At 46.2% G+C, this 22,413-nt stretch overlaps 1 protein-coding gene across 1 annotated transcript; it reads left to right on the top strand.

Annotated features, from left to right (window-relative positions):
• The first annotated feature begins 5,585 nt into the window (after positions 1-5,585).
• LOC142198321 (cytochrome P450 2K1-like) lies at positions 5,586-19,069 on the top strand. The gene is made up of 9 exons (XM_075269293.1): positions 5,586-5,768; positions 5,961-6,123; positions 6,749-6,898; positions 11,552-11,712; positions 14,473-14,649; positions 16,913-17,054; positions 17,290-17,474; positions 18,220-18,361; positions 18,891-19,069. The coding sequence occupies exons 1-9, from the start codon at positions 5,586-5,588 to the stop codon at positions 19,067-19,069; spliced, it is 1,482 nt and encodes a 493-aa protein (XP_075125394.1).
• Positions 19,070-22,413: the final 3,344 nt, after the last annotated feature.

The following is a 22,413-nucleotide window of genomic DNA, read 5'->3' as shown; positions in this document are numbered from 1 at the left end:
TTTTCCTGTTGTGAAAAACCTTCTTGGCTGAGAACTATTACAAAAATGTTCCCTGTCTATAAAGGAGCCTGGCTGCCAGACTCTCCATCTGGTTACTTCAAACGGGTGGCACAGTTACCTGGTTTGTGGGTTCAGGTCACACACGTCAGCTTTGTCAATGTGGTGCCACAGCTCCTAGTACTGACACACAGTCTATATTAGACCTTAATTGGTCAGCCGACCTCGCAGCTGTGAGCTTCTACAACACATCCTTTAGCTGCCTGGCTAGAAAGTACCTGTTCTTCCACACCACACCATTCACTTTCTCACATACCCTCCCCCTCAAATCTGACCCCTCGGGGCAAACTCTAGACAATAAACAATAGGTCCGGGACAAGGCATCCGCCTTGCCTTGCAGTTTCCCGACTCTGTGCTTCACTGTGAACTTAAAGTTCTGAAGGGACAAGAACCATCTAGTGACCCTGGAATTCTTGTCTTTGGATCTGCTCATCCAATGAGGGGTGAGTGGTTGGTCACTAAACTGAACTGTCTCCCAAGTAAGTACCTCAGGGCCTCTAATGCCCATTTTATCACCAGACGCTCTTTCTTTACTAAGATGTAGTTCTTTTCTGCTAGCATGATTTTCCTGCTCAGATAGATAACTGGATGTTCTTCTCCATTCACCTGCTGAGACAGGACACCTCCCAGCCCTACATCTGATGCGTCTATTTGCACCATAAACTCACTGGTGAAGTTGAGTATAATGAGAACAGGAGAGCCACACAAGGCCACTTTTAACGCTTGAAAAGCACTTTCTCCCTGATCCTTCCACTACACAATAATCTTTTACCCTTTAAAAGGTCCGTCAGGGGAGCAGATACCGTGGCAAAGTTGGGTATAAATTGCCTGTAATACCCAACAATGCCCAGGAATGGCCTAACTTGTTTGGTGCTCAGAAGTCGAGGCCTTTCCCAGATACTGTTGACTAGAGATGAGCGAACAGTGTTCTATCGAACACATGTTCGATCGGATATCAGGGTGTTCGCCATGTTCGAATCGAATCGAACACCACGTGGTAAAGTGCGCCAAAATTCGATTCCCCTCCCACCTTCCCTGGCGCCTTTTTTGCACCAATAACAGCGCAGGGGAGGTGGGACAGGAACTACGACACTGGGGGCATTGAAAAAAATTGGAAAAAGTCATTGGCTGCCGAAATCAGGTGACCTCCATTTTAGACGAATAGTGGATTTCAAATCCGGGTCATATGAGAATGTGAACTTTGTGACTATGAGACAGGGATAGCTGTACAGGCAGGGATAGCTAGGGATAACCTTTATTTAGGGGGGAATGTTATTAAAAATAACTTTTTGGGGCTCTATCGGGTGTGTAATTGTGATTTTTGTGAGATAAACTTTTTCCCATAGGGATGCATTGGCCAGCGCTGATTGGCCGAATTCCGTACTCTGGCCAATCAGTGCTGGCCAATGCATTCTATTAGCTTGATGAAGCAGAGTGTGCACAAGGGTTCAAGCGCACCCTCGGCTCTGATGTAGCAGAGCCGAGGCTGCACAAGGGTTCAAGCGCACCCTCGGCTCTGATGTAGGAGAGCCGAGGGTGCACTTGAACCCTTGTGCACCCTCAGCTCTGCTACATCAGAGCCGAGGGTGCGCTTGAACCCTTGTGCACACTCTGCTTCATCAAGCTAATAGAATGCATTGGCCAGCGCTGATTGGCCAATGTATTCTATTAGCCTGATGAAGTAGAGCTGAATGTGTGTGCTAAGCACACACATTCAGCTCTACTTCATCGGGCTAATAGAATGCATTGGCCAGCGCTGATTGGCCAGAGTACGGAACTCGACCAATCAGCGCTAGCTCTGCTGGAGGAGGCGGAGTCTAAGATCGCTCCACACCAGTCTCCATTCAGGTCCGACCTTAGACTCCGCCTCCTCCGGCAGAGCCAGCGCTGATTGGCCGAAGGCTGGCCAATGCATTCCTATGCGAATGCAGAGACTTAGCAGTGCTGAGTCAGTTTTGCTCAACTACACATCTGATGCACACTCGGCACTGCTACATCAGATGTAGCAATCTGATGTAGCAGAGCCGAGGGTGCACTAGAACCCCTGTGCAAACTCAGTTCACGCTAATAGAATGCATTGGCCAGCGCTGATTGGCCAATGCATTCTATTAGCCCGATGAAGTAGAGCTGAATGTGTGTGCTAAGCACACACATTCAGCACTGCTTCATCACGCCAATACAATGCATTAGCCAGTGCTGATTGGCCAGAGTACGGAATTCGGCCAATCAGCGCTGGCTCTGCTGGAGGAGGCGGAGTCTAAGATCGCTCCACACCAGTCTCCATTCAGGTCCGACCTTAGACTCCGCCTCCTCCAGCAGAGCCAGCGCTGATTGGCCGAATTCCGTACTCTGGCCAATCAGCACTGGCTAATGCATTGTATTGGCTTGATGAAGCAGTGCTGAATGTGTGTGCTTAGCACACACATTCAGCTCTACTTCATCGGGCTAATAGAAGGCATTGGCCAGCGCTGATTGGCCGAATTCCGTACTCTGGCCAATCAGCACTGGCTAATGCATTGTATTGGCTTGATGAAGCAGTGCTGAATGTGTGTGCTTAGCACACACATTCAGCTCTACTTCATCGGGCTAATAGAATGCATTGGCCAATCAGCGCTGGCCAATGCATTCTATTAGCGTGAACTGAGTTTGCACAGGGGTTCTAGTGCACCCTCGGCTCTGCTACATCAGATTGCTACATCTGATGTAGCAGTGCCGAGTGTGCATCAGATGTGTAGTTGAGCAAAACTGACTCAGCACTGCTAAGTCTGCATTCGCATAGGAATGCATTGGCCAGCCTTCGGCCAATCAGCGCTGGCTCTGCCGGAGGAGGCGGAGTCTAAGGTCGGACCTGAATGGAGACTGGTGTGGAGCTATCTTAGACTCCGCCTCCTCCAGCAGAGCCAGCGCTGATTGGTCGAGTTCCGTACTCTGGCCAATCAGCACTGGCCAATGCATTTCTATGGGGAAAAGTTAGCTTGCGAAAATCGCAAACTGACAGGGATTTCCATGAAATAAAGTGACTTTTATGCCCCCAGACATGCTTCCCCTGCTGTCCCAGTGTCATTCCAGGGTGTTGGTATCATTTCCTGGGGTGTCATAGTGGACTTGGTGACCCTCCAGACACGAATTTGGGTTTCCCCCTTAACGAGTTTATGTTCCCCATAGACTATAATGGGGTTCGAAACCCATTCGAACACTCGAACAGTGAGCGGCTGTTCGAATCGAATTTCGAACCTCGAACATTTTAGTGTTCGCTCATCTCTACTGTTGACCTTGTTGACCTGGGGTTTGATTACATCACGGCCAATCACATAGCCCAAATAGTGTGTCTCCTCCATCCCCAAAACACACTTTTTGGGGTGAGTGGTCAGGCTGGCTGCTCTCAAAGAATCTACTACAGCTTGTACCTTGGACAAGTGTCTCTCCCAGTCATTGCTGAAAATGATGATATCATCCAGATATGCCGAGGCGTGTTTTCTATGAGGTTTTAACACTATGTCCATTAGCCGTTGGTATGTGCCTGGAGCCCTGTGGAGCCCGAACAGTAACACGACATAGTGAAAAGGTCCCTGAGAGGTGATAAAGGCAGTCTTTTCTTTGGTGCTATCCATCAGGAGTACCTGCCAGTATCGCTTAGTGAGATCAAGCGTAGAGAAGTACCGGGCCCCTCCCAGTCTCTCAATAAGTTTGTCTACCTGATGTATGGGCATCAAACTTAGACACCTCGTTTAGTTTCCTGAAGTCGTTGCAGAAACGCAATGTCCCATCTGGTTTGAGAACTAGGACAATGCAACTGGTCCATTCACTTTTGGATTCCTCAATGACCCCAAATTTTAACATTTTCTGCACTTCCCCCAAAATGGCTTGTCGACATCTGCTTGGCCAAGAATTGTTAGGTCTCCTATTGTGCTGCATTAGCCTCTGCATGTCTCTGCTGCAACTGTTGGTTGGCCAGTACCAGCTCCTCCATAGCTGTGGCTCTCTGTTTCAGTGCCATTGGCCACCAGAACAAGCAGCCCATGTATATCTCACTGCTCTTATGTCTGCATCTGAAGCACCATATGTGGGGAACCATTCATTTGGGCCTAATCCAGAGCGGAATGCACCAGCATCTAGGTGCGGCTAGCAGTATTTTGGACCAGATTCTGAGGCGGCCTCCGTGTCAAAATCTGGTCTAAAAATCCCTGTATGAACCCAGCCTAATCTCCATGCTGTGGGCTTCTACCACACAACATTTAACTGCCTGGCTGGAAAGTACCTGTTCTCCAAAACCACACCCTTCACTTTCCCCTACAGTCTAAAATGCAATGTGTATGTCCAGCTTTACTCTATTTAGAACAATGTAGAGTCAAGAATAGTTATTGCTGCCCAGTAGGCTGGTATGGTACAGTGCATACCTTTAATAAAGCATACAGTAGATGGATACCTGGTAGTCATATGGCACTTGATGAGAAAACAATTTCTCCTAGTTACAGTACTTTTTTCCCTCTTTTTTATGAGTTGGATGAGAACAGTCAGGAGGAAAACATGACTGTTGGTGCAGGTAGGAGGTGGGGGTAGTGGCATGGAGGTTGGTGTGGGGAAACTAGGGGGAAATCTGGAGATTGACATTATAAGGGTGTGCAAAAATCCCATGGCCATGAAGCTCTGCTTCATCTCCGGTGTAACCGAGCTGAGTGCACGGCCAGCACTGCTACATCTCGGCATAGGAATGCATTGACCAGCGTTGATTGGCCGAATGCTATACAGAGTACAGCATTCGGCCAATCAACGCTGGTCCTGCCGGAGGAGGCGGAGTCTAAGATCGGTCCACAGAAGTCTCCGTTCTGGTCTGATTTTAGACTCTGCCTCCTCACAATCAAGCCTCCGGCAGAACCAGCGTTGATTGGCCGAATGCTGTACTCTCTATGGCATTCGGCCAATCAACGCTGGTCAATGCATTACTATGGGAAAAAGTGAGCTTGTGCATATCGCAAGCTGACAGGGATCCCGACCAGATAGAGCCCCAAAGAGCTGGGTGAGTAACATTCCCCCCTAAATAAAGGTAATCCCTAGCTAACCCTGCCTGTAGATCTGTCCCTGTCTCACAGTCACATAGTTCACAGTCTCATATGAACCGGATATTAAATCCACTGTTCGTATAAATTGGAGGTCACCTGATTTAGCCCGCCAATTACTTTTTCCGATTTTTTTTATGCCTCCGTTGTCGTAGTTCCTGTCCCACCTCCACTGTGCAGTTATTGGTGCAAAAAAAGCACCAGGGAAGGCGGGAGGGGAATCAAATTTTTAGTGAGTTTGCCACCTGGTGTTCGACTTGAATCGAACATCTCAAACAGCCTGATATCTGATCGAACATGTACTCGATCGAACACTGTTCGCTCATCTCTAGTGATAAGGTGACATCAGATGAAGTAGGCAGTGGCAGAGTCCCAACATCCCAGGGGAGACCTAGGGGAAGTTCTCTAAATAGAGGTGAATGAAAACTTTGGCTAATATTTTCTATTTTCCATTTCAGGAACAAAGAAACCATGTTTGCTATTGACCCCGTCACAATTCTCCTACTGATTTTATCTTGCCTATTTTTCATAAAGTTTTTCAATAAGCCGAAAGATGAGTTTTCCAAAAACTTCCCACCTGGACCCAAACCCTTACCAATCATTGGAAATTTGCACATAATAAACCTGAAGAGGCCATACAAGACTTTCATGGAGGTATCATAATAATATTACTGTGCTTTACTATGCAACCCCTGAGCGGGCCCTTATTGAAAAAAAAAAAAAAAACATGTTTTTTTTAAGATCTGATCATCACATACCATGTTACCTTCTCTTGATTATGAATACTCAGACTATAATTTTGCCCCATTCTTTTTGATACACCCTCTTTCTCTTTCCCATTCACAGTTCTCTAAAAAATATGGCTCAGTGTTTAGTGTACAGATCGGAAGCCAGAAGACTGTTATACTCTGTGGCTATGAGGCCGTGAAGGACGCTCTGGTCAACCACGCTGAAGAATTTTCCGAACGACCCTATATCCCCATATTCCACGAATTATCAAAAGGATATGGTAACCTTTATTTTCAGCCTCTTAACCCTTTCGTATTCACAACCTAGAATGAAACAAACGTATTGATTAAATCAAAGAGGATATGCCATGGAGAGACAAGCTTTGTCGAATATGGACGTCATAGAGGGAGGTCCAAACGTCAGGGCCCCTTTCTAATTCAAATTCAAGACAATGTTACATAATGATATCTAAAACCTCAAAGGGGTTCTACAGTTTCTAATATTTAGCCTCAATATTTGACTACTCGATTGAATATCGAACCCCATTATAGTCTATGTGGGAAATGCTCGTTTGAGGGGTACGCAAAATTCGCTAAAATTATACTTACCAAGTCTACGAGTGACGGTCGGAATGGATTCCCCTTGAAGTCTACTCCCGGCGCATGCGAGCCGACTGCGCATGCGTGGGCATGCCCGCGTATGCGCAGTCGGCTCTGCCTAGGCTGGATGCCTGGCAGAGTGAATTCCAGCCGGAAGATGCCGCGGGGACGCTGCACGGAGAAGACTTCTAAACGCAAGAGAAGAACCAGCGTTGATTGGAAGAATGTATAGCTTTTTTTTTGTATTATATTTAATTCAGGATTAATGATTTCATATAAGTCCTTTATCTACAAGTTACTTTCCAGGTATTGCTTTTTCTCATGGTCAGAACTGGAAAACAATGAGAAGATTTGCAATCTCAACATTGAAAGATCTGGGGATGGGGAAGAAATCCATAGAAGACAGGATACTTGAAGAATGTGACTCCGTAGTAAAGAAGTTTCAATCCTATGGAGGTTAGTCATGTGGTTTTGATCTTAATGTTTTGCACCGTGGTCGAAATGATTACGCAAATGATGTTCTTCTCTGATTTTCCTAACTGGTCGATGCAAAGGACAGTCAGTATAATATTGAAATTTCCAATTGTTAGAGGACAAATCACGTTTTATTGGACAAACCTCACATTGATAACATTTCCAGAAATTAAAAAATCTAAATCCACTGTTCCAATTTTTTCCGCGCAGCTGAGTTTCTGAACATTTTATAGATTTTAAAGAATCAAAAATGGTTATTTATTGAATTTGCAAAACTAGAGGTCACAAAAAACATCATAACAGGCCAAGTTACATGTTACTATAGGAGCCCTTCTTTGATATCACCTTTAAAATTCTCGCATCCACTGGACTTGTGAGTTTTTGGATAGTTTCTGCTTAGATTTATTTGCAGAATGTCAGAATAGCATCCAGGAGATAATCTTTTGATGTGAACGGTTTCCCACCCTCATAGATCTTTTGCTTGAGGATACTGCAAAGGTTCTCAATGGTGTTGAGGTCAGGGGAGGATGGTGGCCACATCATGAGTTTCTCTCCTTTTATGTCAATGGCAGCCAATGACTCAAAGCTCTTCTTTGCTGTATCTTAAAAACAAAAGTAGGAGAGACACCAAGCGGCCCGTTGGGTAGTATTGTTGGAGACAATAGCGATACACAGAAAAATATATATAGGCTCTGTCACGGAGCAAAGGTATACGTCTTCCTCCGGAAGGTCTTTTGAATCAACACGGACGCAAGAGGTCGGGAGACAACAGCAATTTATTGTAATCCACAAAGTTAGTAGCCGGCGGCGGTCACATCAACCGTAATAACAATAAGTCCACAGAAGTCACAATCCAATGATAGCTTTGGCTCCTTGGTCCTGTAACTAAATCCTGGCTCTCTACAGAGCTGTGCACAGGCCGGCTAACACATACTAACTGCCAGCTACAACTATATACTAAGACTGTTACTTCCTATATCTGTGGGTGGGAAGGGCTGAGTCACAGATCCTTCCCCCCTCACCTATGCCAAGGAGAGCAGACTCCCTGTCTCTTTTGAACAATGCACCGTCCAACATCTGCTTGGAGACACTGATCAGATTATCTCCACCCATTGTCCTCACTGGTCCTCACTAGTTAGAGGTATTTGCATACAATGTGCTAACACACTAGACCCTAATCAGCCAACTACACACTGATGTTTACAACAGGTTAGAGAATACATTCCACATGAAATATATATTACACATTGCCTATTGCCGGACTCTAACCATCCCGTGACAACCCCTCCCCCTCTCAAAACATGTGCATGACACAATTGGCCTACACAGGTAAATTGGGGAATGCACATCAGTCTCTATAGCTCATATGTCCTCCTGCCGGGATAACCCATCTGCGTTCTGGTGTTGGTTCCCTCGGCGGTGCTGAATGGTAAAGTTGTAGGGTTGAAGGGCTGGCATCTGTCAGAAAATCTGGTGGATCCATGTTGGCATCTCTCTGAGCTTGGCTTCGGGTCACTGCTCCCACAAAGTGGCACTGTAGATTTCCAACATCGTTGCCTAACAGAACATCGGCCGGCAGCCCGCTCATCACACCAATTGTGCATCGTTTTGGTCCATAACCATAGTCGAGTTCCACGGTAGCTTTAGGAATACGTCTTTGAGTACCCCCTGCCAACTTGATAGAAATGCCAGGGCCCTACTCTAGGGCCTCGGGTCGCACAACTCGGGGGTCCGCTACCGTTAGGAAAGCTCCCGAGTCCCGGAATCCAACAACTGTTCGGCCATCCAGTAGGACCTCCTGCAAGTGCTTCCGCTGAAGGTTTGCAGGATGTGTGGCAGAAGGCTGAATCCCATAGACCCCTGGAGGTGGAACAGATGGGTCATTCATGGAGTCATCTGGAAATGGGGCCAAACTTTCTGTCCTAGGGGTGGTTCCCAGGTAGTGAATAGGCCGAGATGCCACGGTGGCCCGTGCCCCCATGTTAACAGGGCAACTAGCTTGCAAATGTCCAGGCCGCCCGCAACCAAAACATCTGCGCTCTAGCATTCTTCCAGTAGGTCGTTGTCTAGGGACAGGGTTGTTCATAGCTGGAGGCCGATGGGCTGGGGCAAGGGTAGAGGGGGAATTGTAATCCTGAGGCCGGGCACGAAAGGTGGGTGGCTGGCTGAAGGGTGTCTGGCGGACTGTGGTAGTTTTCCGCTCCTCTGCAAACAACCCCTTCCACTGCGGCTTGATGGTCAGGCCCTCATCTGCAAGAGAAGCAGCTTGCTCCACGGTGGCTGGGTTCCGTTCCAGCACCCACTCACGGATCTCAGCGGGGCACTGGGAAAAGAACTGTTCCTTAAGTATGACTTGGAGGATCTTATCGACTGTGACAGCCTCCTCTCCTTCTAGCCAGCGCTTGCATGCTTGCTTCAACTTGTGGGCGAACATGTGGAAGGAGCTTCCCCCATTGTAAGACAAAGAGCGGAACTGAACTCGGTAGATCTCTGGAGTGACTGCATAATACTTCTGCACCGCTCTTTTAATGGCCTCATAGTCCCGCTGATCACTAGGGTCCATGGCTCTGAGAGCTTCCGCAGCCCCATCTCGTAGATGCCCCACCAGATACCGGACCCAATCCTTCTCTGGGACTTCCATCAGGCGGCACTGGTGTTCGAAGTCCTGAAAATATCCATCAACATCCCCAGCCGCTTCATCAAAGGTCTTGAAGTGTTTATGGGAGACATATGGTGGTTCTCTCACTGTTGGGCTGGGGGTCGACGTTTGATTATAATTCCGCGTAGTTATCTCAGCCATTCGCATTTCATGCGCCATTCTTTCCTTTTCATGCGCCATTCTCTGTTCTTCCTTCTCCGTTTCCTGAGCCCTCTGTAATGCTCTACTCCTTTGCTCTGCAGTTGCTCCTAGCCCCAGCACTGCCAATTCCTCCTCATACAAAACAACCCATCTGCTCTTTTGGGTCTGTACCTGCCACTCTCGTATCTCTCCAGTCTCCTGGGGGCAGCCCTCCTCATGGTCGCTTTGCAGGGTCATCTCCTCCAGTGCCTCGATCAGTTGCTCTTTCGTTCTTCCCTGGTAACTCAGGTTTAGTTCCCGGGCCCTTACTTGTAGACTTGCCATAGTCCAGTTCCTGTATTCTGAGGTTGTGGCTCCATTAATCGCTGGGCTGCTGTAGTCCATCTCGCTGTCCTCTGTTGATCCCACCGCTGCCAACCAGTTGTCACGGAGCAAAGGTATACGTCTTCCTCCGGAAGGTCTTTTGAATCAACACGGACGCAAGAGGTCGGGAGACAACAGCAATTTATTGTAATCCACAAAGTTAGTAGCCGGCGGCGGTCACATCAACCGTAATAACAATAAGTCCACAGAAGTCACAATCCAATGATAGCTTTGGCTCCTTGGTCCTGTAACTAAATCCTGGCTCTCTACAGAGCTGTGCACAGGCCGGCTAACACATACTAACTGCCAGCTACAACTATATACTAAGACTGTTACTTCCTATATCTGTGGGTGGGAAGGGCTGAGTCACAGATCCTTCCCCCCTCACCTATACCAAGGAGAGCAGACTCCCTGTCTCTTTTGAACAATGCACCGTCCAACATCTGCTTGGAGACACTGATCAGATTATCTCCACCCATTGTCCTCACTGGTCCTCACTAGTTAGAGGTATTTGCATACAATGTGCTAACACACTAGACCCTAATCAGCCAACTACACACTGATGTTTACAACAGGTTAGAGAATACATTCCACATGAAATATATATTACACATTGCCTATTGCCGGACTCTAACCATCCCGTGACAGGCTCACCTTTGGAAGTTGTGAAAAACACGACTTTACATAAGTTTTGGGAACCATTGACAGAGGCTTCTCTGTGGTAGAGCAGCAAGGTTCCTGGTGCCTCACGGGTGCAAAAGTATACAACAAAGGACCGACACTGAATCAAGATGATGAACCAGTGTTGAAGAAACCGCGCTCAACAGGTGAGGAGATCAACGACTTTATTAAATAGTTAAAGCACGACGCGTTTCAGGCGTACACTTCACCCTTTCTCAGGTGCAAACAACTAAGTGGTTTCCCAGACTCTCTCTGCTCCTGGTTTCTTCAACACTGGTTCATCATCTTGATCCAGTGTCGGTCCTTTGTTGTATTCTTTGCTGTATGACATGGTGCATTGCCATGCATGAAGATGATTTTGCTACAAAAGGCCAGGTTTTTCTTTTTCTACCATAGAATAAAGTGATTAGTCAGACACTCTACATACTTTGCAGAGGTCATTTTCATGCCTTCAGAAGAACCTACCTGGTTTCTCCCCATGATGTCAGCCCAAAACATGACTTCACCACCTCCTTGCTGATGTTGCAGCCTTGTTGGGACATGGTGGCCATCCACCATATATCCACTACTCTATCCATGTAGAATAACCAGGGTTGTATGGCACTCATCAGTAAACAAGACAGCTTCAAAATTAGTCTTCATATTTGTCTAACAGCATTACAACAAGGCTATTTAGGACACTAAACCACCAGTTTATAAGGATCTGTGGGTGGTTTAGTGTCCCAAATGGTTATATGCATTGGAGTTGTCTGTGAGAATACTGTACAATATACCATCTCTAAAATTACCAGGAAAACCATTTGAAAACACCCTGATATTGAACGCAGCAGCAGCCAATGTCATTGTCTCCATATTACTTGGCCATCGCTTTGACTATGATGATCCCGTGTTATTAAGGCTCATGATTTTATTGAATGAGAACGTAAGACTATTAGGATCCCCAATGGTCATGGTAAGTTCTTTCCATTACCCATAACCATGTGTAGTCTTTTACTAAATGTTTCAATATGCAAATAAGCAATTGTGTTCAAGTGGTTGTATCTAGTATTTCACACAACCTATAATTACTAGAGATGAGCGAGTAGTGTTCAATCGAGTAGGTTTTCGATCGAATACTACGGTATTCAAAATAATCGTACTCGATCGAACACTACTAGCTGTTCGAAGTTTAATGTCCGATGCAGTGGCGTAACTACCGCCATAGCAGCAGAGGCGGCTGCCACAGGGCCCGGGACATTAGGGGCCCGGTGGCAGCCGCTACCGCTGCGTTTTTGTTTTTTTTAATAGGCCGTTACCGGCTGGAGTTACTCCAGCCGCTAACGGGCCCCATATACTTACCGATCCTGGCAGGGGCCGGGATCGGTAAGTGACACTGAAGGCCCCACAAGCACTATTATACTCTGGGGTCTTTTCGGCCCCCGAGTATAATGATCGGAAGTGCAGGAGAGGGAACTGAACATAAATAACAATGTTACTTACCTCTCCAGGCTCCGCGCAGGCTTCAGCCTACTTGTGTGACGTCTCAGACGTCACATGATTGGGGCCTGCGTCCTTATGCGTCGCGACGCAGGCTCCCGGTCACATGACATCCCTGACGTCATTGAAGATGGCCGCAAGCAGGGAGTCGGGAGACAGGTAAGTTACAGTGTTTTTTTTTTTTTTTTTTTTTTTTATGTTGTTCTTCCCCTGGGAACTCCGATAATTATACTCTGTGGTCTGAAAAGACCCCAGAGTATAATAATTGTTAATGGGTGTCCACAACGGGACATAATACTGTGTGCAGGGGCCACTATGGGGCGTAATACTGTGTTCAGGGGCCACTATGGGGCGTAATACTGTGTGCAGGGGCCACTATGGAGCGTAATACTGTGTGCAGGGGCCACTATGGGGCGTAATAATGTGGACAGGGGCCACTATGGGGCGTAATAATGTGTGCAGGGGCCACTATGGGGTGTAATAATGTGTGCAGGGGCCACTATGGGGTGTAATAATGTGTGCAGGGGCCACTATGGGGTGTAATAATGTGTGCAGGGGCCACTATGGGGCGTAATAGTATGTGCAGGAATGCGGGGGGAAGGGTCGGTCGGGGTTTTCGGCGTCGATCGGGGTTTTCAACGTCAGCGGGGGGGGGGGGGGGGCATGTCAAAGGTTCGCCATGGGGCCCCGCCATTCCTAGTTACGCCACTGGTCCGATGCAGAACCAGCGTTGATTGGCAGAATGCTATACATTCTGCCAATCAACACTGGTTCTTCTCTTACCTGTCACGTTCGTGTCTGAGTCCAGACCCAGATTCCGGACTGCAGATTGCATCGCTAAGGAAACAGGGGAAGGAGACTATCCCTGACACTATGGTGGCTAGCTAGGCCCTGCCTACGGGTGGTGGTCAGCTGCCCCCAAGCTAGCCTTGGCCCCGACAACTCCTGGCTCTCTAGCATGAAGACCTAGCAGACAGATAGGGCAAGAGCTACAAGAGAGCTAGGGACTGGGGATACTAAGGTGGTGACCCCTACAGAAATCAAGGTGCAGCTGCAGACAAACAAACAGGACGGGATGTGCTGGACAATGGACACGCAGCACAACACAATACAAAACAAGAGAATGAGGAGAGGGACAGTGGAGAGGTAAGGAAAGGGTTAACACAGGACTGGGGCAAAATAAACTGGAACCCACCTCCAACAACCAGATAGTGCCAAGCAAACAGAAGTGAAGGACAGGGCAGAGTAGAAGTGTGGAGGGAAACCAACTCACACACAAACAACACTCAAACTACTTCCTAGACAGTTGCAGCACAAGCAAAACACTCTTCCTCCTCCCAGGGCCACAAATTTTAGGTTGGGACCACAAAAACCAGCAATTAGTGGAGCCAGCCCTCTTCCTTATAAAGGCCCCAGAATCCTCCCATAGGTTGATGGCAATAATTAACACCTGAGGTTCGATTCCTGGAACCTCAAGTATGCTCAGAGGACTGACACCAAATACCAAAACCAATGGTCCAGTGGCAAAGAAACCACCAGTAGAACACAGGAGACCGGATCAAATCCCCAACCGAAACACACACCAACATATACAAATAATAAGGTCATGACATTAACTTTCTGAAATCTTCTCCGCGCTGCGTCCCCGCGTCTTCTTCCGGGTGGAATTCACTCTGCCTTGGCAGAGCCAACTGCACGGGCATGCATGTGCAGTCGGCTCTGCCTAGGCAGAGTGAATTCCACCTGGAAGAGGACGGGGGGAGAAGACTTCAAGCAGAATCCAGCCCGACCGTCACTCGTGGACTTGGTAAGTATGATTTTATCGAATGTTGCCTACCCCTGAAAAGAGCATTTCCCCCCATAGACTATAATGGTGTTCGAAATCCGTTCGAACAGTCGAACAGTGAGCGGCTGTTCGAATCGGATTTCGAACCTCGGACACTTTAGTGTTCGCTCATCTCTAATAATTACCTTGCCTCACCTCTCCTGGGCTCATTCTAGGAAACTATTGGTCCCTTGATGTCCTCTTCCTTCCTTCCATCATACTGGTTGATGTCACATGTCCAGGGGACCATAATGACCAGTGATTATACATTAGTTTGGGGGGTGTCAGCATTATGATGTTTAAAAGTATCCTGTTCCCCAGGGTGTGTGAAGTCAACCAAGAGGCCAGATGAGGCGGTGGGGGATACCAATGGGTCGACCATAACCGATTCATTATTTGTGTCCTCTGCAGTTATACAATACCTTCAGTTCTGTGGTTCGGTGGTTACCAGGAAGTCACAAAAAAGTGAAGAAAAATGATGCCGAGACCAAGAAATTTATTAGAGAGACCTTCACAAAGCACAAGGAGCAGCTGGACATAAATGATCAGAGGACTCTTATTGATTCTTTCTTTGTCAAGCAACAACAGGTACGGTACATAAGGGAATCTTAGGGCTCATTCATATGGTGGAAAATTTTTCCGCCGTGTGTTTTTTTTCATTCCGTTGCAGCATCCCGCTCCTGATTAGGCCCAAATGAATGAGCCTAAAGAGGAGCATGTCTCGAGCTGTGGACACTGCACAAAATCTACAGCAACATAGGTCATGTTACATATAGTTACATTGTAGATGAGGTTGGATGAAGACACCAGTCCATCAAGTCCAACCTATAACCCTACAATCCCCTAAAGTGTTGATCCAGGGGAAGGCAAAAAAACCCATGTCGCTTCCTTTTTCCGCTGCTAGCTAGCAGAAAAAAAAAGCGAGCGGCTCCACATCAAAATCCGTCTGCAAAATACTCCTTGTGAACATACCCTTAAAGGTAGATGTTCAGCAGGAAAACTGTAAAAGACATGTCAGTGGTTCTTAGTAGAGATGAGCGAGTAGTATTCGATCAAGGAGGTAGTCAAAATACTCGTACTTGATCGAGTACCACTTGCTATTTGAATGGAAAAATTTGATGCAGAACCAGCGTTGATTGGCTGAATGCTATACAGTCGGCCAATCAACGCTGGTTCTTCTCCTACCTTTAGAAGTCTTCTCCGCGCAGCATCCCCACGGCGTCTTCTGGCTCTGAATTCACTCTGCCAGGCATCGGGCCTGGGCAGAGCCGACTGCGCATGCCCGAGCTACAAGAAAATGGCCGGTTTGACTGTAAGCAGCCATTTTCTTGTAGTGTGGGCATGCACAGTCGGCTCTGCCCAGGCCCGATGCCTGGCAGAGTGAATTCAGAGCCGGAAGACGTATCACGGACTCTGCACGGAGACGACTGCACGGAGAATCCAACCCGACCCTCACTCGTCGACTTGGTAAGTTCAATTTGATTGAATGTTGCCTACCCCTGAAAGAGCATTTTCCTCCATAGAGTATAATAGGGTTCGATATTTGATTCGAGTAGTCGAATATTGAGAGTAGTATTTAACTACTCGCTCATCTCTAGTTTTTAGCTGTGTTTTGCTACATTGGACCTTAAACAAACAGAACTCTAAGGTACTGTGTATACCTCTTATTGCAATTTTCCTACTGACAGACTCCCTTTAGCAGAGAGAGGTTGCTAACATACAGTACATATCCAATACAAATGCACACGATCCAGTGGATTATATTTCTACAGTTAGTGTCAGAAATCTCCAATTCTACACAAGAATGTGACAATATAGAAAATCTCCGCACTGAGCCCTCTTGTGACATCACCAATGTAGTGTCAAACAGAATTGACATATCCGGGAAATGCCCAACGGAGGAGATTAGGTTTGAGCGTGTTCGTAAAAGATCGGATTCCAATTGGCGATCGAGAAAAATTCATGATCGTCATCAGAATCTTGAACACGATCTTTTTAGGGGGAATCGAGATTGGTGATTATTTCCCACAATGCTTTGCTACTGGCCAAGTATTGTGGGAAAAGCGAACAATGTTAGCCTTCACACTGAGTACACAGTGTGAAGGCTCTGCTGCAGTTCCATAGGAATGAATGGAAGCAGCCGGAACACAGCCTTAACCCCCTGCGCGCCGGCTGCGTCCATTCATTCTATTGGGAGACTAGCTAACATCTCTAGTAGCTACTTACCTGCATAGATGGCTGGTCTGGTGCCTGGTGTTCTCATTCTTCTTTGCCTCGCCCCCAGGTTAGTGTTTAAAGAGTTAGGAAGAAGGCGGGGCTTGTGGCTTAGGAGAGTGTCGGCGGGTACAGGGCAGGGAGACGTGACATCTCCCCTCCCAGTACCCGCCCACACTCTCCTAACCTGGGAGGCAGGGGTCAGCGAGGTGAAGAAGAACGAGAATATCGGGCATCGGACCAGCCATCTCTGCAGGTAAGTGGACACCAGGGGGGACTAAGTAGCCAGAGGATTAAAAAAAAATCCTCTGGCTACTTAGTGATTAAAAAAAATCACTACACAACGTGGATTCTAACAATTAAAGCGTTCAATGGTTAGATTCCATGCCGTGTAGTGAATAGGATTGTTTTTAAAATCCGATCTCCGATTAGTAAAAAAATCTCATTGACTTGCATTGGAATCAGAATTGGGATCGAGATCGGGTTCAAATGAAAAATGATCAGAAATCCGATTTCAAAATCGATCCTGAAAAGTCAAGATCGGCTCTCAGAGGAGATTTATTAATACCGTATAATATGCCATATGGACTCTCTCTGTTGTTTCATCCACTCTTTTGTGAGTTTACACTTATTTCAGGAAAAATCGGAACTGACACCGTATTTCCACAATGAAAATTTAACAGTCGTTGTCGGCAACCTGTTCTCTGCTGGAACGGAGACAACTTCAAACACTCTACGATGGAGTCTTCTTCTAATGATGAAGTACCCTGAGATCCAAAGTAAGGAACTACGAATGACTCAAAAAGTTGTCCGATTCTATATTAAAAAATCATTTTTTTCTTTAGACCTGCCCCCTTGGAAAATAACTTTTTATGTCAAAAATAGTTTAAACCCTTTTTATGCACAAACATTTACTTTTCAATGTCTACTGTGAAAAAGTCCATGTGCACCTTCTATACTGTATACTGTATATAGTAATGAATGATGCAGATTTTTTTTTTTTTTTACATTTAGGAAATGTTCAAAGTGAAATAGATAAAGTTATCGGGTCATCGGAACCTCACTCAGAACATCGGAAGAAAATGCCTTACACCAATGCCGTCATTCATGAGGTTCAGAGATTTGCCAACATAGTTCCAACTAATATCCCCCATGCCACTACCCAGGATGTCACATTCAGAGGTTATTTCATTCCAAAAGTAGGTAACATCTGTTCAATTAGTATTTAAAAAGGGGGGTCCTGTTACCTCCAATACTGACATCTACAGGGCGGTGAGCTGGGACCAAGATAGTGAAGTTGGAGTGGAGTAGAGTCAGTTGGTAGAAACAGAGGTGTAACTTGAAACTCCTGAACCTCAATGCAAAATCTACAGTTCCGACCTTGTGCCCTTTGGGATAGTGGCCGATTTTATGGGGCAGAGAGTCCTTTGGGGGGGTCCCTCAGAGTCTAGGGCCCAGCAGAAATAATATAGGCACATAAATTATAATTATAGCTCATCCATTTATGAAGTAGTCACAAGAAGTGGTGATGGTGGATTCATTAAACAAGTTCAAAGAGGGCCTGGATGCCTTTCTTGAAGAGAACAATATTACGGGTTATGGACTCTAGAATATAAGGACATGTTGATCCAGGGTGTTATACTAACATCCGGATTGGAGTCAGGAAGGAATATTTTGCCTGAAATGGAGCATTTGGCATAAGCCTCATGGGTAGGGGGGGGGTTGCCTTCCCCTGGATCAACACTGTAGAGGACTGTAGGGTTATAGATTGGTCTTGATGGACTGATATCTTCATCCAACCTCATCCACTATGTAACAACTAGATTGGTGGGTGGAAGTCGAATTTTTGACATAAAGGGGTTGGCAAGGAATTTTGCATTTTTATTTATGGGCTGTCCTTAGACTTGTATTGGGGTAACAGTTATGCTACATTCTCTTTTTCAGGGTACATATGTCATACCCTTATTGACCTCTGTTCTTTGGGATGAAGCCCATTTTGAGAAACCCAATGAGTTTTACCCACAACATTTCCTTGATTCCAAAGGGAATTTTGTGAAGAAAGAAGCATTTTTGCCATTTTCAGCAGGTAATTTAATATAAGGTTTTATGGAATGGTAGAAAATTCAGCTGATAATCCTCAAAACATTTACACTGTGGGTAAAACCTATACATTTGTTTTCTGGTAGCAACCTCTTATGTTGGGTTGTATGCCCTTTATTAGCATGTATGTTCCTCTTTATTTATAGGGAGTCTGTCACCAGGTCCAACCATATTAAACCAACCCCATTATTATATAGGTTCACCTGATTCACTTGTAGTCTTCACCATGATTTTTATGACTCCATTCCCAAGGTATAGTTTCATATTGGAATATGCAAATTAACCGTTTAGAGCAACAATGGAGTCCTTGTTGCTCTTTTTGGTTTAAAAGCTATGCCCCTAACTGCTCATGAATGACCTCAACGCCTGTTCTTGCCAGGGCCAGTGAGCCTACCTGAAATCTCACCTCATTCACGTTGCTGCTATGCACAAGTGTTGGTTATGTGATGGTGAAGAGAGTCCTTATGGGGCCCATACTCATCTACAGTACTGATGCGTTTTGTCCTTTTGTCCAGGTAAGAGAAGTTGCGCTGGAGAGATCTTGGCTATGATGGAGCTGTTCCTCTTCTTTACAAGATTGCTGCAGAACTTTACATTCCAGGCTCCACCTGGCACTGAGTTGGACCTAACTCCAGCTTTTGGATTGGCTGTACCTCCGTTGCCCCATCTGATTTGTGCCATACCTCGAGCATAGGAACATATCTATGGGATAGCAGTCCACTAGCCAATAATGAGAACTTTTATTGTAGCACTGTTTTTTGTAATGGATCTATACCGTAGACCAATTTCCTTTGGATACGCTGGAAGTTTGGTGACTACCACTGGAATGCCAAGGTTGAAGACCACTACAGTAAAATATAACTGTACTAGTGATCCTATTTCCTATTGCTTTATATTTTAAAGTCATTTTAATGTTACGTTGTAGATTATTTCTAATTCTATAAATAAAGGATCTCACTGGCTGCATTTTACTTTTTCACCATTAGGTTACAGCTGTGACTTGAGAGTCCAGCTCATCTATATTATCCAGTGGAAGCCTAAAGTAGGCTATGTACAAACACAATAAGCTTGAAGATTGTAGGTCACACTTGGTGATATAAACCTTTTTCTTCACATTCGAGCAGTCCTGTACCAGGACAAGTGGCCCATGCAATATTTCACAGGTTCATCTAATGTCACATTGCTATCCCCTTGCAACAGCCTCACCATTTATACATATACAGTAGTTACACAGTAGATGAGGTTGGATGAAGACATCAGTCCATCAAGTCCAACCTATAACCCTACAATCCCCTACAGTGTTGATCCAGAGGAAGGCAAACCCCCCTCCCCATGAGGCTCATGCCAATTGCCCCATTTCAGGGGTAGTACATTGTTGTACTACTCACTTCATATATATTTGTCCAAGCCTCCTTTGGTCCTTGCCAGGCTATTACCTGGGGGGGCATATCCTGAAGCTCCAACCAGAGAGAACTTGGTCAACGCCATAACCGCAGTGGAGATGGTCAGAACCGGCAGGGATAGATCCCGGGATCCTCTGAGCACACCCAAGGTCTTGAAATTACACGCTGACTTACAGCAATTTGTTAGAAAGAAGAGCTCGCTGTCTCCCCGTGCTTCACTTAAGATGACGCCGATGCCGAAAGCTGTGGCTGACTATGCCGAGGATTCCGATGGAGAGAGTGTAGCAGACGGAGACGGCAATGAGGCAAGTGCTGCTCTGATTACACGCTCCTTTTTGCAAAAGGCCCTGTCTAAAGCACTTACATCTATTCTAACAGAGCTGGCCGAAATGAGGGCAGACATGGTGTCTACAGGCCTTAGACTGGGAGCCCTGGAGGAATCGTACACGTCAGTGCAAACGTATGCTGAATCGGTCTTTGACCACCTGAAACAACATAGAGATCTCCTGGATAAATCACTCTCTCTCATTGAAGATCAGGAGAATAGAAATAGAAGGAGAAACATAAGAATTAAAGGCCTACCTGAGTCGGCAGTTTCAGAGGATCTTCATAAGATGGCTATGTCTTAGATGGCAGATCTCCTAGGCCCTGACCATGCAGATAAAGTTGACATTAGATAAAGATAATGTATAATGATAATGCAGATAAAGAGACATTATATGCGGTCTTCTGCCGTTTGTCGACACTCATGTCATTTTAAATGCAGCTACAGAAAAAGATCATATTGAAGTAGATGGCAAAGAGATTTCCATTTACCAGGTATTTGCGCCCTCTATTCTGGCAAAAAGACATTTGGTAAGACCACTATTGGAAGAACTCCGCTCCAGAGGCATGGAAACAAACGTTTCACTGTCCACTCACCTGCGGATCTACAGCAAGTTTGGACATTGCTAGATATTGAGCCACTTGAGATTCAGTCATGGCTACCTACTGGCGGCCTTGAATTACCTCCTCAGCTTCCTCCTTTAACCTTGGGGACTTCTTCCCTCAGGCACCGTTCTCCGAAATAGAGGAAGAACATTCTGAAGAACAAGCTGGACACACACTGATTGGCTATGTTATGAGTCACGGTACTGTGAGTTGGCCCAATCTACTGTTACCTTCCACATCTTGATATAAACTTGTCCGAGAGATAGTTAAATTTACTACTTCTACGTTTATTCCTCGGACATTTATCAGGTCTGTCTTCTGAATATTAATATGTGAAGAGGACATTGTTATACCAGTTGGCATTCTCTAGATTTTGTTTCACTATTTGAACTCTATATTCAGTGATTGAGTGTTTTTTTTTTTTCTTTTTTTTTTTTTAATTTAAGGCGACCAGATCTTCAGAAAGGTGTTTCTACTCCTCCTGGACCAGCTAAGAATTTCCTCAAATCTTGCTAGTTGGTTGGATTTGGCTAGCCAGTGGGCAAAAGTGGGAACTTCTGTTTGCTTCCATAAGGCTGGTATCAGGGCCTTAGCTGCAGAGAGTAGGTGATAAATCAGTTTCTGCGAGTGAAAAGGAACGTCCGGAATGGGTAGGAAAAGTACTAACAAAGCAGGGGTGAGTTTGAATTCGTCCGTGCTGACAGATTGTATCTTGGATTCTACTGAGAGACAAAATTGTCGAATGTGAGGGCAGGACCACCATATGTGTAATAGGGTACCTGGTTCCTTGCTACAATTTCAACAAATGTTGGATGTTAAAAGACCATGATAGGCCAGCCATGATGGTGTGCGGTACCACCTTGAGGGCAGTTTGAAATGATTTTCTTAAAGGCGGGAGCAGGTCGACATCCCATGGGCTCTGGATAGTACCATCTTCACATCTGCAGAGTGTTAGGATTGGGTCCCGCAGGTTGCTATCATAGCGCACAGAAACCACCTGCGGGTTAGTCTAACCATCCAGCTTTCACCTTACTGAGCATGCTCAGACGTATTGGAGCTGCTCACAAGCTAAGTGCCATTTCTGCCCTACTGAGCATGAGCGGTGAGGTCATGGCCACTGCCCCTATTGGGCGGGGACTTCCCTTTAAATAGTGTGAGCCGACGCCTGCCGGGTGCTCACACTTTGACTAAAATCTCCTCAAGGTCCACAGAGTGAATGACAGTAGTCAGGGATAGGCTCCAGTATTCAGGCAGGTTTCAGACTAGGCCTCTGTGTGGGGTTTCTCTGCTTCTCCTGGGTGCTGTTAGGTAGGACCTGTAAACCCTGAACTGTTAGAGCTACACCAGGGCTAGGAGCGGTAGATGCCATTCCAGCTTGTAGATCTGCAGCAGGCATGGTCTCTGAGATAGCCTATGTGTACTGTCTGACTTCATGTATGGCTCCCAGCTGTGTGCGGGAGCATGGGTGTTTGATGGCTCCAAGCTGCGTGCAGGACCATGCAAACTCCTCTGGTAACTCCCAGCTGTGTGCAGGAGAATGTTCTAAACTTCCATGGTGGCCCCTAGCTTTCGCAGGGGTAAGTGTGTGTGTTTGCTGGCCTGGGGTAAGTGTTAACCCTTGACAGCTGTGTGTGTTTCGCTTGTACTGGTGTACCTGGCCAGTGAGCTAACTGGCAGGGTTTTAGTTGCACCTTGTTCACATGGC

This window comes from Leptodactylus fuscus, chromosome 3 (assembly GCF_031893055.1).
Source record: "Leptodactylus fuscus isolate aLepFus1 chromosome 3, aLepFus1.hap2, whole genome shotgun sequence".
In the NCBI taxonomy this organism is placed as follows: Eukaryota; Metazoa; Chordata; class Amphibia; order Anura; family Leptodactylidae; genus Leptodactylus; species Leptodactylus fuscus.
This window is presented reverse-complemented; position numbering and strand designations above follow the sequence as displayed.